This window comes from Sciurus vulgaris (genome assembly GCF_902686455.1).
Source record: "Sciurus vulgaris genome assembly, chromosome: 2".
Taxonomy (NCBI): domain Eukaryota; kingdom Metazoa; phylum Chordata; class Mammalia; order Rodentia; family Sciuridae; genus Sciurus; species Sciurus vulgaris.
The window spans coordinates 122,488,791-122,505,126 of record NC_136462.1 but is presented as its reverse complement, the minus strand read 5'-3'; the positions used below and the strand labels follow the sequence as shown (position 1 = coordinate 122,505,126).

The window sequence follows — 16,336 nt, the reverse complement described above, 5'->3', positions numbered from 1 at the left end:
GCCAATGAAAGGGAGCCTTCTAGTAATGGAGGGTTTCTAGGCTGTCTCCAGAACTAGGGGCATCACCCATCTGATAAATGGGGACAATGATCTGGCCTTACAGGTGGTGTGCTATCAGGAGAGGTGCAGTCTCAGCAAATGACTTTCAGGGTTCAAGGTGACTTTATACCTCTGGGTTAGCAACTGCAAGTAACAGAAAACTGGACTGGTTGCCATAATGCTAAAGAGGTTTATTAGCTCAAGTCCAAGGATGCTGGAAGTTAGGGCCTTCCAGGGCAGTCCCACGGCTCTGTAACTCTCCCTGATGTGTTCCCTCTTGGGTGACTGTTCTAGATGGCTGGGTGTGCCCCATCTAAACCCTGGCATGTGTAACTGGCATTTGAGAGCTTAGCTATTTCTTCTGCAGCAGCTCTCATCTCCCTTACCGCCCCAGTCAATTGCAAGGCAGACACTGGTGAGGGTGGTGATTTGCAGACTGTCCCTGACTCATCCTTTTCACCAGCCCACCGGGGGCTCAGGACTCCCTGCCAGCATCTTCTGCTGAGTGGGCAGGCCTGGCTCCTCAGAACAGGGCCTCCAGCACCTGTCCCACCAAACTGGAGTTTCCAGAAGTGTTCTTGTCACTGTCTCTTTTCCAAAGACTAGAGGTAACAGATGGGGGAGACTGAGGCTCAGAGCATTGCAAAAACAGGTTGAGCCCTTTTTCTCCCTTCTGCAATTGGAACCCCCCAGTCATTGAGGGGTAGGGCCCCCCAAAAAAAAGAACTGGGCCCCAACCTGGGCTTCCAGACTTCCATCTCTGTGTCTTTATAGTCCTATCTCTCTCTATCCAGTCACATTCATTGAGCCTGAAAACTTCATCTTCAGAGGGGCCTTCCCTGCCTTGGAGAGTATCTAATCTGGGGATTTGCAGTGAGACGGGGCAATGACCATGAAGCCTCAGGCTGTTTCCCATGTGTTCCTGGACCCCTCCTTAGCCCACAAAGTCATGGGCCACAGGCTCCCTAAGTTGATGGCACTGAGAACAAATTGGTCCAGGGCTGAGAAGGGGCAAGCAGAGGCAGGCAGCAGGATGGCAGGTGGCAGGCGGGGCTGCAGAGGGAGCGGAGCTGCTCCACTTCCTGTGGGCTCGGGCCCTGGTGCCTGCCCTGGGGGAGGTTGCACAAACCTTCCTGCATAGGCCTCAGGCTGCCTCCTTGCCTGGCCTGTGCACAGCCCGCCTCTCCCCCTTGTCCCTGCCGCCCACCAGGCCTGGCATCCCACTGCCTGCCCTGGGTCCCAGCCTGTATCCTCCATTACTGGGGCTGGCGAGGGGCCGAGCTGGACACCGCAGCCCTCCCTTCCATCACTGGGCACAGCTCCTTCCTCATTTTGCTGCCGATTCTAACCCCAAACAAAACAGGTTGAGCCCTTTTTCTCCCTTCTGCAGTTGTCTCTGGCTTGTGGCTGCCTTCTGAGTGCTGCAGACGGCGCCGGCCGGGAGGGAGGGCCTGGGCCAGCGCTGCCGGGACTGGGACGGTGCTCCTGGCTCCGGGCCCGCATTCAACCCTGCCCGAGGCAGGAGCACAGGCTTCACAGCAGCAGACGCCCGAGGATGATGCCCCAGCTACAATTTCGAGATGCGTTTTGGGTGAGTGAGGGGGCCTCAAGCAAGTCCCCTGGCGGTTGATGGGGTAGTGGTTCCAACAGGAAAGTTTTCTTGTGAAAACAGTGGGTGGTTTGGGTCCTAATTTTTGTAGAGATGGCCTGGGCTACAGATATTCCTTCTGAGTTGGAAGGTCATGAGGTCTTTAGGGCTGGGGTATTGATTTTGCTGTAAATGTCACCCCTGTGGACAAGGGAACTCTTTTGGGCCCTCAGGGCTGAGTGTCCCCTGGGAGAGTTCTTACCCCACAGCAGGAGCTTCCCAGGAGAGTCTGATATGGATGGGGGCTTGAGGAGGCCACACTGGCAGGGGCAAAGAAGAGGTCCGAGATTTGGAAACCAGACAAACTCGGGTCCCAGTCTTAGCTTTGTTATTACAGGCTGGGTGAGTCATTTTCTGTCTCTGAGCCTCTGTTTCTCCATGTATATAATGAAGATAAATATAAATAAATGTACCAGCTGAAGGTGATCTAATGCCCTAAAGCGTCCAGCACCTGGCCAGAATACCTTCCCTCACCCTATGCCTCATCCCCTGAAGATCTCGGGGGTCTTGAAGGAGGCAGCCGGGCCAGACAGTTCCTTGCTTGCTTGCTTAAATTCAGCACAGGCGTAAATCAAATCCTTTCGCCCATGAAATGAGGGCACCTGGCCAGTGGTGGAGGTAAAGTGGCTTGGCCCAGGCCACGTAGCCTGCAAGCCCAGCTCGAACTCTGGCTCCCCCTGGTTTTTCCACTTGTCCTTCAGTCCTTCCTCTGGCCCTCAAGCTCTGGCTGTCCCCAGTGGCTTGTGGGAACAAGTTGAGACCTCTCTGGTTAGAACTGGTGAATGTGGCTGCCCCGAGGGTACTGCCTCTAACCTCACAGTGGACTCCCTGGCCCTTTGCTCCGCCCAGCCAGTCTGGCCCTCCCTGGGCCCTTTCCTGGGGCTGCAGCCAGGAGGATGAGAGCTAATGAGCCAGACCTTCCTTCCCTTCCAGGCCAGCTCTGCTTGGGGCCTGAGGCCAGCATGTGAGTGTCCTGCTTCCCCTGCCCAGAGAGCGGAGCGCCTTGACCAGGGAGGGCACCCTGTGGCTTGCTGGGCCTCAGTTTCCCCTTTTTTTAAAAAAGAGGGTGTAGGACCAGCCCAGAGCTGATGGAGGCCCAGGTGGCTTGACCCATGCAGATCACCAGGGTGCTTGTGGTCCAGGCTGGCAGCCACCACCCCAGGAGGGGGTCTGGGGGTGTGAGTCATCACATTGCTGCTCTGATTTGGAGAGTAAAGTTGGGAAAGGGGTAGGACGTGGAAGTCTAGGCTGCTCTGTAGCCCAGGCAGGCCAGGAGACCCTGATCATTTTATCCCAAGGACCTCTGTCCCCACCCAGAGCCCCTGGGCCCACCTTCCCTAGGGAAAGCTGGGGCAAGGAGCAGCCATGTGGCAGGGTCTAGGCAGAGGGATGGGCAAGGAGCAGGGTGTGGGGGTTTCCTGGGTGGCATCCCGCCCCATTCCCTGCACTGTCACACTCCTGGGTTGCTGCAGGTGTCATGGTCTCCAGGTGCTGCCCCTCCTCCAGGCTGCTCTCTGGGTCTGGGATGAGGAGACAGCTTCCCCAAGGAAGGTCAGAGCAGGGAAGGGAAAGAAGTGGCCAGTGGGAACCTTTCACGCTACGCCAGAGCAGATGCCTTATGTCACTGTCAGCATCACCTGCTCCCAGGTGGATTCTCGTGCCTCTCCCCAGCACTCACCCCACCCAGCACAATAACAAGTAACATTTACTAGCACTAAAGATATGCCAGACGCTGTCCTCAGAGTTGTGTGTATATCCACTCGATCCCTGCAACAACCAATACAGTAGAGGCTATTGTTATCCTTATTATTCAGGTGCGGAAAGTGAGGCACAGGGACTTAAGGGCTTGCCTAATGCTACACAGCTGGGATCAAACAAACCCCAGAAGGCTAGATACAGTGCCTGGATCTTCCAGGGTGTTTTGTTATCCCTCTGTCCACCTTGGCATATCACAGGATCTTTGGGTCTCAGGGTCCACATTGGGGAAATATGGGAAAATTTCCGTCTCTTACCTCCCACAGGGGTAAGAAGTTCAGCTGAGTGTGAATATGACAGTATTTTGAAGCTCAATTTGCAGAAAAGACAAGTGTATTTTCTTACAGTGGGCAAGTGAGGGACAGAGCCCAGCCCACTTGGCCCCTCTTTCCAGCTTTCCCTCACCCCAGTCCAAGGTGCTGCCATTAAACCCTGCAGCCTGGCAGCACACTGAAAATGACTAGTCTTTAAATAGTGGAAGGAGAGCCAGGTGCAATGGTGCAAACCTGTAATCCTGGCGACTCAGGAGGCTGAGCTGAGGCAGAAGGAGCTCAAGTTTGAGACCAGCCTCTACAACTTAGTGAGACCTTGTCTCAAAATAGAAAATGACTGGGGATGTAACTCAGTGATAGAATGCTTGCCTAGCATGCTTGAGGCCCCTGGATTCAACCCCTAATTCTGCAAAAGGAAAGAGGAAAAAGAAAAAAGAAATAGTGAATGAAACCCCTGATCTAGACAGATATCTTTTTTAAAACTTTTAAGTTGTTGATGGACCTTTATTTATTTTTCTGTGGTGCTGAGGATTGAACCCAGTGCCTCACACATGCTAGCAAACGCTCTACTACTGAGCCACAACCCCAGACCCAGATCACTTTTAATCCTACAGTAGTTCAGTTGTCTGGCAACCTCCTCTAGCCAGATCACAGGCAAGAGACAGCCCTGTTCCTGGCATTAGCTCATAATAAGGAGGGAAGCAAAAGTGGTTTCTAAGGAGTCAAAAATGATGTCACTAAGTTCTCACTAAAGCTCATATAGTTTACTAGTAGGAGATGCCATGGCTTACAGTCAGGGCCTATGAACTCTAATTTCACTCACAGTTTAAACAAGCTTGGTCATGGGGTCTTTGAACAATAAATTAATAGAGGTCCCAACCTGATATACACTTGGTGATGGATAAATATTGGTGAATCTCAGCTGTTAGGGGCAGCCTCACACATCACTGGTACCTGGTAGCAAAGGAGACAGAAAAATGATAAAAAGCAGGTATGATGGTTCAAAAGTGGTAAGATCATTGTGTGGAAATAGACCAGTTCTGTCTCTCATTAGGCCTATATTTGCAATTCTGTAGTATGGCCACATGGCTTTTTTATATGGCCTGATTTCAGCTGTGGCAGAGCATTCAGATGCAGGCTTCTGTGGGAGTGGAGGTAGGGACAGGCTAACCCAGTGAGAGAGAAGGGATCATTTGATTTCTGCTACTCACGTACATGATGAAGAGCATCAGTGCTCTGCAGGAAGTTTGTGGCTGTCAATGAGACAAGACCAAGGCTGAGAATACCAGGCATCCCAGCTGAGAAGGCCTTAGATCTCATATGGGTGGCCCTAGCACTGAGTCAAAAGGGCAAGAAAGCCCAAAGAAGGCTAGGTCTGGCCTCGTCCCACCCACAGCTGGCCAGTGGCCCTGCTCCCAGGGGGCAGCTGAACTGTACTGCAGTAAACATCTGTTTGCATCCTCAGCAATCCTCATCAATATCGTTGAAGAGTGGGGTGCATGCTAAATAAATATTTACCTAGTAAATGAATAGACAGTGAATGTCCCCCATTTTCTCCTTTCTTTCATTCTAGTTATATTCTACAAATATTTTTTGAGTAGGTTCTCGGCTACATGGCCTAAGCTGGACCCCTAAGGAGCTTCACCCTCACATCCAATCAAATGAACGAGACTTTCTTATCTTCAAGGATGTCACAGCTCAGTGCTGGAGCTGGAGATACCAAATCACTGGGCCCGGCCAAATGTGCTCTGAGAAGTTTCTAAGCCGTTCCTCCGTGTGCAACCCGGACAGCCAGTGGCCTTTGTAAAGGCGTGGTTGGATGTTGCTTTAAGAGGGTAAAGCAAGTTCTGGACCAGATTGTATTGAGAACCACAACCTGTTCCTTTGGGGATAGCAAGGGTTGGAGGAGGCTGGGTCACACACTGCCATGACCCCTCGCCTACATTTGGTGGGCATCACCTGGTAGGTAAGCGGGGAGCAGGTCTGAACCGTTTCCTTTGGCATGTGGTCGTATCTCTGTCTTTGGGGCTGTGCTCTAACATCATCTGGAAACCTCCGTGCCATGCTGAGAGGAGCTGAGCATCCCCAAGCCCACTGAGCAGGGAGGACACCCCTGCTGAGTGGGGAGTGACTCACCAGGGATGCACATTGAGACTGAGGCTGGGCTGGGCCCACCCCTTCCCTGTGAGTCCCCCCAGCTGCTGGAACTTCTTCCCCTTCCCAGTCCTGGGTCTCTGAAGTTCCCCATTTCAGAAGCTACAGGGAAGGGGACTGAGGGGCCCCATTTCAGTTTGTTCTACAGCTGCCTGTCCCCACCCCAGGACACTGTGGTAGACATACCATAGCCTCAAGGCATTGGGAGAGGCTGATGTTTGCCTCTCCAGTTCTGTCCTGGGCTGTTAATGCTATGTATATACATACCTTTTAAAGAAACAAAACCAGGCCTAGCATGGTGTGCACGCCCGTAATCCCAGTGGCTCCAGAGGCTGAGGCAGGAGGATCGTGAGTTCAAAGCCAGCCTCAACAAAAGCGAGGTGCTTAGTAACTCAGTGAGACCCTGTCTCTAAATAAAATACAAAATAGGGCTAGGAATGTGGCTCCGTGGTTGAGTGCCCCCGAGTTTAATCCCTAATACCAAAACAAAAAACAAGCAAAACAAAACAAAATAAAACAAAAACCCAACAACACCAAGACAAATATAATCCTAGAAGGAAGGTGAGAACGTGAAGAAAAATAGCTGAAAATAAATCTACCCAGAGTAGCACCACAGAGACAGGTGGTAATATATAAGTAAGTATATGTGTCTATCTATCAATAATTTTTTGTGTGTTTCCATAGATTATTTTACACAAGTAAAAGTATACTGTATATGTATTTTTGTATTTCCCTCCTTTTTTCCTAGTATTTAAATTTTTATTTTAAATCATGGTAAAATACATAAAACATATAATGGATCAATTGAATAAATTGTCTCTCAGATGTACACAGTTGAAGAATATGCCCCTGAATGTTTGTTCTAAGGTATACTGAACCTAAAAGTTAAACTTTCTTATTAGTCAACAGGAAATTGTCCTGATAAATACAGTGAAAAGGAATTGAAAGCATCATTTCCAAATCGGCTGCACCTCATCATTCATTCAAACATGAAGCCTGTCTGTTGCAATGGGCTCCTCTCATGGGCTTGTGCTTTACGTTTGCTCTAATAGGACTTGGTGTTTGCAGTGTGGGTATCGTGAGGTGACGTGTGGTGGCACACCTGTTATTCCAGCTAGTTGGGAGGATGAGGCAGGAGGATCATGAGTTCAAGGCCAGGTTGGGCCGCATAGTGAGACCCCATCTCAAACAAAACAAAACCGGAGGGGACGTGAAGCTGAGGCTGGGGTGGCAATGGGCAACCTGAGCATGATGGAAACCAGAGAGAGACTGAGTATCACACTCGCAGCCCATGCATCCAAGTGAATGGTAAAGCCAGGCTGAGCCATGCATCGTAAAATAGGTAGTGCCAAAGTTTGGACAGAATGACCACCAATGACATCCGAATAACCAATAGCCGATTGATAGGTAGTGTCTATGGTATCAAAACCCATATTTGCCTCTGGGAATTTAACTGGCAGGGCAGGGCTGTTACTGTTCAATTGACTCCATAAGACTTACCATTTTAACCATGTTTAAGGGTACAATTCAGGAGTGTAAAGTATATTCACACTGTTGTGTGACACTCCTGTATTTAGTATGAATACTTGTGGGTGTGAATGCAGGTTCTTCATCTTCAACAGCACCATTGTTAATGGCTGCAAAATTCTCTAGCTTTTGGATTTGTTAGACATACTATGATTTATGTGTCTGATTTCCTGTTATTGAACATTGAGGTTGCTGCCTATTATTTTTTATTCTAGGCAGTGACATAAGGGGTAGATTTTTTAATATAAAGGGGTTTTGCTTGAGGATTACTTCGTTGGGTAGATTCCCAGGAGAGGAGGCATTTCAGGGTGAAGGAACAGGGCCAGTTCTCTAATTCTTGGTATGAACTGCTGCTTTGGGACCTCTCATAGTCCTCTGGCTGGGCAGGAGCCTTTTTATTTGGGAAGGAAGGACCAGAATGACCTGGAAGTGGTGGGGCCTGTGGCAGGAACCAGGCCTGCTCGGGTTTTGAGGGAGAATGTCCTGCAGGGTTGGTCCCCAAGACCTCAAAGGCCAAGGAGACCAGAGGCTCTATGGCTGAGGAGCAACAGGGGCTTGTAGGTGGTGCAGGAGGTGGGAGCAGGCGACCCTAGCTACCCTGCCTTTGCTGCTACCGGCTGCCTCCCCCGTCATGGCTCAGGAGGAATGAGTTGGTATATGTAAAGAAAAACAAACAAACTAAAACCTCAGAGTGGGTTTCATAGGCAACCTATTGAGAAAAGTGGGAGAAATCAGCAATGATACTGGCGCAGGCTCCTATTCACAAGCAGAATCTCTCAAGGCCACACAGGGAATTAAATAAAGTGGTTTGCTGCTGGGAGAATGGGAGAAGAGATGGATGAGGGAAAGGGCTGGGTGGCTGTGAGAATTTGCATGGTACTTATTTTTATACTGTTTGAATTTTGAGTCATGTAAATGTACTACTTGTTCAAGAAATTAAATGAAAATGGAAAAGAGGACTTGTTTTTTAAGTTCCATGATGTTATCTTCTGAGTCCCAGCTACTTAAGTCATCCCCAGATGAGCAGCGGTGGTGCCCATTTGTCCAGTGACTACGATATACCAGACCTGCCACAGCCACTCCACCAGCCCAGCCCACGGGGATGGATTGTCAGGGTCTTCCTGTCTCAATGGTAGGAGCCAGGGGACGGCAGGTCAAGGGCCAGGTCAAGGTCACATGTACCGGGTAGAGCAGTGACTCCAACCTAGATCTGTCCTTGACTCTTTTCTCCATGATTATAGAGATCGACTAGTTGGTTCTTTGTTCAATTATGATTCACGTAGGATGATAGGAAGGCTTCCTGCATGTTATCATTGGCTTCCATGGATTTGGAAGAGGCTAATTCCTGCCACTAATCTTCTGCAAGTAAATATGAATTACATATGTTATTAGAAAGAAAGTGTTTAAAAACAGAACAAAGCAGTTTCTGCTTTCAAGGTCAAGATGGTATTTTTAGGCTAAGTTCATGGTTTGGTAGCATTGCCTCTTCCACATGCTCCATGTACACCTGGTGGTACATGGGCCCCTGGGACCAAGTACTTGGTTCTACTGTGCCCATTCCACAGAATGCAGGCAGCCCTTGGAAGGTGGCAGAGGTTTGTGGTCATGATCACTCTGCTTCTGCTGGGCCCGCCTATGGCCACCTTCAGGGTTCACTGGCTGCAACATTCTGGGTCAAGAACTCAGCTCCACCTTCAGTGTTTTTGTTGGTGGAAAATAAGATGTGCATCTTGGTGTTCCAGGCCCCAGGAGCTCAGGTACTTTCCCTGGTTGCTCTTGGCCTCTACACAGAGCTGGGGCAGCCCCTGGGATGGAACAGGAGAGCCTTGATTGGTCTTTAGAAGGTGAGTGAGAATTTGGGAGATAGCTGGAGAGCCAACGGCACTTCAGGTGGAAAGTCCGGCAGGGGCAGAGCTATGGGAGGCGCAGAGGGCACAGTGGGCATTGTGCAAAGCGACTGGCAGGAAGGGGCAGCCCCAGGTGGATTGTGAAAGGTCTCTGCCCTAAGTGGTGGCAGAGACACTTTCTTCTGCCTTTTTGTATCTCTCTGGTGGCTGTTATTTCCTCTCATGCAAAAGGGCCTGGAGGCTACAGGCTATGACCAGGATGTCTTCCTTCCTCACTGAAGCCCGGCTGACATTGCAAACCACAGGATGACAGGAACTTGGGGTGGAAACTGAAACTGCCTCATATGGAGCTGGAGTCAGTGCCACCCCTTCCCCTGGGCCGCCCACACTGGGCTCCCCTCTGTTGACTCCGTGAGGTCCCTCCCTCAGAAGCCAAGTGGCTCCCCATCCCCCAGATTCTGAAGGAAATGAGCTTTTTTGAAGCTTCACTTGTCCCCGCCAGCCTCACTTGCTGGGTGACTTCAGAGAGAGTCATTTCCCTTTCTGAACCTCAGTTTCCTCATCTATGGGATGTTGGGGCAATAAGAGGTATGCTTACCGAGGATAGGGCTTTGAGGGCAAGAGGGCTCAGGGCTGTGCTAAGGGACCTCCTACTCACCACAGTGAGTTGGACCAGGATCCAGTCTCAAGAGTCCCAGATTAATAATTGGATATGTGCCTGCATGTTGAGCCTTTGCTGTGGAACTTTCCAGAATGCCTCCTTCACTATCCACCATCACCTATTCCATTCCACCTTGAGACAGTAGTTCCTTTGGTTTCAAATAACAAGATGATCTGTGGCATCTCATTAACTCCAATAGTAGTCCTGGGAGGTTGGAGTTTTTTTGTTTGTTTGTTTGTTTGTTTTGTTTTGTTTTGTTTTGTTTTTTTGGTAGGGGCATTTTTTAATAAAATTTATTCTTAACTGAAACACAAAAACATAAACTTGGACATATTAATGGGATACCATGTAATGTTTCAGTTCACATGTACATTGATGTTCAATTAGGCCAAACATATTCATCTCCTCAAACATCTGTCATTTTTTTATAGTGAAACTTTTAAAATTCTTTCTTCCAGCTTTTTGGAACATAGCACATTGTTATCATTATGAGGCTGATGTTCTTAGTCCTGCTTTCCAGAGGAAGCTGGCTTGTAGAAGGGCTGTGGGTCTGGGGATGCCTCACACATAGGCTTTGGGGCTGGAAGGGGCCAGCTCCTGCCTTCTCAGGCCCTGGGTCAGAGACTTTTGAGTTACTGAGACAGTGGTGAGCTCAGTTCTGGCACTCTGAGCAGTGCGTGACGGAGAAGGTAGGCGGGTGACAGCTCCTTCCACTGGTGTTAACAGGCCACCCTGTATTGGGCAACAGGATGTAGCAACAGAGACTCACTGCCAGTGTGGAGATGGGTCGGGCTTCCCAGTTGTGGCCACAGGAACAGGAAACTGAGCCACTGCTGGAGAGGAAGAGAAGAGGTGATGGGCTGAGGCATGCTTAACATGTTCAAGGGACAACAAGGAGGCCTGTGTGGCTGGAGAAGGGAACAGAGGCACAGAGTAGGTGGAGATAGAGGGGAGCAGGGAGCCAGGTCTCCTAGGCTGTAGCTCTCAAAACCAGTGCTCAGACCCGGCTGCAGATGGATTACATTCAACTTTCTGGGTTGGGGCCTGGGCATCTGGATGTTTCAAAGTTCTCCAGTGCTTCAGACATGTAACCAGGCTTGAGAACCACTGGTGTAGGTGATTATGGTGATTGATCGCAGTTGCTGACCATGAGCATATGTCTGGCTTTTCCATCTGCATGACTTCATTTGACTCCCTGAGAGTGAGTAGAGTGTGGAGGTTTTGGTGTTTGGGGAGATACCTATTTTTTATTTAAAAAATTTTTTTGGTACTGGGCATTGAACCACTGGTGTGCTTAACCATATCACTGAGTCTTTTTAATATTTTATTTTGAGACAGGGTCTTTCTGAGTTGCTTAGGGCCTTGCTAAGTTGCTGAGGCTGGCTTTGAACTTGTGATCCTCCTGCCTCAGCCTCCTGAACCAGTGGGATTATAGGCATGTGCCACTGCACACAGCCCAGGAAATGTATTTTAAACATTTTTAAGTGTACAATTCAGTGGTGTTAAAAACATTCCCTATTTTCAGAACCGCTATCATTCTCAACAGTAAATTCTCCAAATAGTCTATGTTAGTCAGCTTTCCTTCACTGTGACAAAATACCAAAGAAAATAAGCCTATAAGAAAGAAAGTTTTATTTTGACTTTTGGTTTCAGAGTTTTCAGTTCGTGGCTGCTTGGCTCTGCCACTTTGGGCATGAGGCAAGGAGCAGGTAGTAGGGAAAAGCAGCCCACTTCATGGCAGCTGGGAAGCAAAGAGAGAGAGGAGGCGCCACAGCTCAGAATCTCCTTCAAGGGCACACCCGGTGACCTAGCTTCCTTCCACAAGACCCACCCCCCTCCTAAAGATCCCACTACTCCCTGGTGGCATTACAGATCGGACACCAAGCTTTCAGTGCATGGCCTTTGGGGACATTTAAGATCCAAAACATAACATTCCCCATTTGATCTCTACTTTCTGTCTCTGTGAATTTGACTTCTAGGCACCTCAAAAAAGTATAATCATATCATGTTGGTCCTTTGATCTCTGGCTTATTTGACTTACTGCAGTAAGGCTCATCCATGCTGCAGTAAATGTCAGAATTTCCCCCATTTATATATATATATATATATATATATATAAATGATATATATATCAGTTTCCTTGTCTATGCATTCATCCACTGATGGGTGGCTGGGCCTTTCTTCTTTGTGGCTATTGTAAAGAATACAGCAATGAACTTTGGTGTACAAGTATCTGAATATGCCAGTACCATCCCTGCTTTCAGTTGTTTTGGGCATATATCTAGGAGTGGAATTGCTGGTTCATGTGGTGATCACATGCTTAACTATTTATTTCTATATGTATTGACATATTTATTTTTGGAGTATTCGGGATGGAACCCAGAGCCTCATGCATGCTAGGCAAGTACTCTACCACTGAGCTCAACACCCAACCCCACACATTTAACTTTTTGAGTAAATGACAAACTTTTTAAGAGTAAATGCTCCATGCTCCATTTTACATTCCCACCAGCAATTGAAAAGGGTTCCACTTTCTCCGTATCTTTGCTAACACTTGTTAATTTCTTTCTTTTTAAAAAGATCATAGCCATCCTAGAAGGCATGAAGTGATGTCTGATTGTGGTTTTGATTTGCATTTCCCTAACAACTAATGATGTTGAGCATCTTTTCATGTGCTTATTGGCCATTTGTTTAACTTCTTGAGAATGGCTATTCAAGACCTTTGTCTATTTTTTAATAGAATTGCTTGTCTTTTGTTGTGAAGTGTAGGAGTTCTTTATATACTTTGGATACTCATCCATTATCAGCTACATGATTGCAAATATTTGCTTCCATTCTGTGAATTGTCTTCATTCTCTTGATGTTGTCTTTTCATGCACACAAGTCTCATTTTATCTAAGTCCAGTTCATCTAATTTTTATTTGTTGCCTGTGTTTTAATGTCATATTCAAGAAATCATTGTCAAATGCAATGTTATGAAGCTATTCCTTTGTTTTCACTTTAGAGTTTTGTAGTTTTAGATGTTATATATAGGAGATTGATCCATTTTGAGTCACTTTTTGTATATTGTATATGGTAAGGTTGCAACTTTATTCTTTTGCATGTGCATATCCACTTTTCCCAGCACTGTTTGTCGAAAGACTGTTCTTTGCTCACTGGACAACAGTCTTGTCACCCTTGTCAAACATGAATTCACCAAATGTGTGAGGGTTTATTTCTGACTTTTTGTTCTATTCCTTTGGTCTGTCTGTCTTTATACCAGTACCATACTACTTTGATTACTGTAGCTTTGTACTAAGCTTAGGAATCAAGAAGTGTGAGTTGTTGTCACAGTTTGGATCTGGAATGTCCCCAAAGGATCAAGTGTGAAAGGCTTATTCCTCAGTGCAGCAATGTTCAGGGGTGGGGATTTGAAGAAGTGATTGGATTATGAGGCCTCTGACCTCATTGATGAATTAATCACAGCTGAATAGATTTTGGGGCTTTTGGTGGAAACTGTATAGGGTAGGACTTAGTTGGAGGAAGCGGGTCCTGGCTGGGGGCATGACTTTGAGAGCTACGTCTTGTCCCTGGCCCCTTCTTCTTTCTCCTTCCTGGCTACCATAAAGTGAGCTGCTTTTCTTTGCCACGACCTTCTGCCATGATGTTCTGCCTTGCCACAGGCCCAAAGCAATGGAGCCAACTTAGCATGGACTGAAATCTCTGAAACCATGAGCCAAAATAAGTCTTTTCTCCTTTAAGTTGTTTTTCTCAGGTATTTTGTCACAGCAACACAAAACTGACTAACACAATCCTCAATCATTTTTCTTTTTTAAGATTGTTTTGGCTATTTGGGGTCCTGAGTAGAGATGCTTTTGTTGGGATTTTCTGACAAATTCTCTTCACTCCCCGACCCTGGGCACACTTAGGGAGACACCCTACCTTAGAGAGGCCCCTGGAGTGATTGGCTCCTCCCCGTGGTTGACTTATCTTCTGGCTTTCTGAGTAGGCTCATGGCTTCCCTGAGGTGCCCCCAGCTCTCATTCTTCTTCCAGGAGGGTCTGGAGGAAAGACTGGCAGACCAGGTCACTGATCATGGTGGGCCCAAGAAATTGATGTCCTATCTGGATTTGAGAGGACTGTGAAAATCAGCACTTCTAGTCCTTTACTTTGAGAACAACAGCCTCTGAAGCAAAAAGAGACTCCCTTCTTGGTGCCTTCTGATCATGTGTCCTTTGTCTTGGACTAGCTCTGAGCCTGTGCTCCCAGGCACAGGGACACTAGACCATGGGTGGTAGGAAGGACCAGAAGGTTAGCTGAGAGTGTTTCGGGTCAGCAGGGCTGGGAAGATGGATAGGAGTATCAGCATGGAACTGTGGGCCTGTGTCCCCAGAGCTGTCATGAATACTAAATGCTCAGCATAGGGCATGGGGCTCTGTATAGCACAGGGAGTAGCTGCTGTGTTAGTGGTATCTGTGATGATTTTCATTTAGAGGCAGAATAGGATGGAAGTTGACTCTGGAAACAAAGAAATAAGTGTGACAGATGGCAGGGCCAGGGGAGGACCAGGGACTGAGACTAGGTTAGGGCAAGAGTAACCATGAGGCTGCTGGAAATATATCCAAGTTCTCAGATAACTCCTAACCCTAGAGAAAAGGTCCAAAGTCTGTCCTACCCATGTGTAGACTGAGAATGAAATGCTAAATAGTGAGTGGGTCAGGGAGCATAGGGCTCCTTCAGGTGGCACAATTCCCAAGGGGCAAAGGGGCAGCATCTTGCTCTGTTTAGAGGTGAGCTTTCCCACAGTGTGGTTCTGTGCAACATGCCCAGGGCAAAGCAATTTCCCACATTCTGACAGACAGCTCTTGCCTTGGAGGGAGCCATCTTTGTTTCTCACTTTGACTTTAGAACCCAAATGAATGCCCTGCTACATTCACTGGTGGCCCTCAACTTTCTGAGCTTTGGGTCCTTGTCAGTAAACACTGTAGTATAAGTTGACTTCTATGGTTAGAAGACTGAGGCTCACAAATGTGCATGTTATGGTCTAGCAACGGCAAGGAACCGCATGTACAACTTCCAGTCCCCACAGGTATGAGAGCCCAGCTAACCCCAGGAGCAGAGGGCATCTCAATAAGAGCTCAGAGTCAGTTCTGAGGCCCAGAACCCACTGAGACTGGCAGAGAAGTCTGAGGGGCTTTCTCTATAAGCTTCGAAGGTCTGTCCCTACCTTCAGGGAAGGAGATGAAGGTAGGGGTGGGGCTTCCTGTAGCTCCAGGGCCCATCTCTGTCTCTCGAGAATGCTCCAAGTCCAGGGGATGTTGCCAGTTGTCACACCCACAGCATTTAATTTTTTTTTTTTTTTTTTTTTTTTTTGGTACTGGGGATTGAACCCAGGGGCACTTAACCACTGAGCTACATTTCCAATCCTTTTTTAGTTTTCATTTAGAGATAGGGTCTTGCTAAGTTGCTTAGGGCCTTTCTAAATTACTGAGGCTGGCTTTGAACTTGCAATCCTCCTGCCTCAGCCTCCCGAGAGGCTGGGATTACAGGCAGACACCACCAGGCCTGGTCACCCACAGCATTTCTTAGCAACAGAGCAAGGTGCCCCACAACAGCCCCATGAGGGCACAAAGGACATGTGTTCATGCCAGTTTACAAATGGAAAAACCAAGGCCAGAGACTGGGAGCAATTAATCCAGAGACGTGTCACAGCTAAGATACAATCCCAGTTCTCATTTTTAATTCCTTTTTTGACTTTCTGTTAATATGCAGTAATCTCCATGGCCACCATTTTCCAGGAACTCATTGTCAGGTGTTCTTTGCCAGACTCTTGTGTCTATTATCTCACTTAGTCCTCAGAGCCCTGGCAGGGGAAGGTATGTTCGTCCTCATTTTACAGAGCAGGGAATCTGTGCTCAGGAGGTTAAGTGACTTGCCCAAGGTCTTCAATCTGTGCACGTAGAACTGATCAGAACCAGAATCCAGTGCCTGAGCTCTTCCCACGCCCCACTACCTGAACTCCCTCTTGTGCTAGTGCTCCCTTGGGAGATGCTCTGGCAGGGGTAGGTGGCATGGGAGGGTGATACCTGTGCATGGGAGTGTACAGGGACAATGCCTGGACCATTGGTACCTGAATCCTGTCCCTGGGTAGTCACTCCCAGACTGGAGCCCATGTAGCAAGGAGCCCTATCTGGGTCAGCCACAGCAGGCCCTGATGGTGGCTGTCCTTCCTGTGACAACAGCCTGGGACCTTCCTGATTTGCTCTCAGGGTCATTGTCCCTTCCAGGGGGCTCAGGCTCTGGGGCAGTTCAGTTCCCTCCTTCCCTGCACCTACTACCCCTGGTCCCACTGCCTCCCGTCCACACCTGCCCTCACCTCTGGCATCTGGCACCTTCCTCACCCTCTGATGGGCCCTAGGAGTCCTGGACTGCCAAGTCAGCCTGGCAGGGGCAC

The 16,336-nt window shown here is 48.3% G+C and overlaps 1 protein-coding gene across 2 annotated transcripts in view; it reads left to right on the top strand.

The window, feature by feature from the left end:
* Positions 1-1,129: 1,129 nt before the first annotated feature.
* Positions 1,130-16,336, top strand: part of PSTPIP1 (proline-serine-threonine phosphatase interacting protein 1) — a 48,068-nt gene continuing 32,861 nt past the window's right edge. The window contains exon 1 of one of the 2 annotated variants that reach the window (XM_079128902.1): positions 1,130-1,630. In XM_079128902.1, the coding sequence (XP_078985028.1) occupies positions 1,595-1,630 (36 nt within the window). In that variant the 5' untranslated portion in view covers positions 1,130-1,594. The remainder of the gene's footprint in view (positions 1,631-16,336) is intronic. The other variant, XM_079128900.1, reaches the window with a different exon arrangement.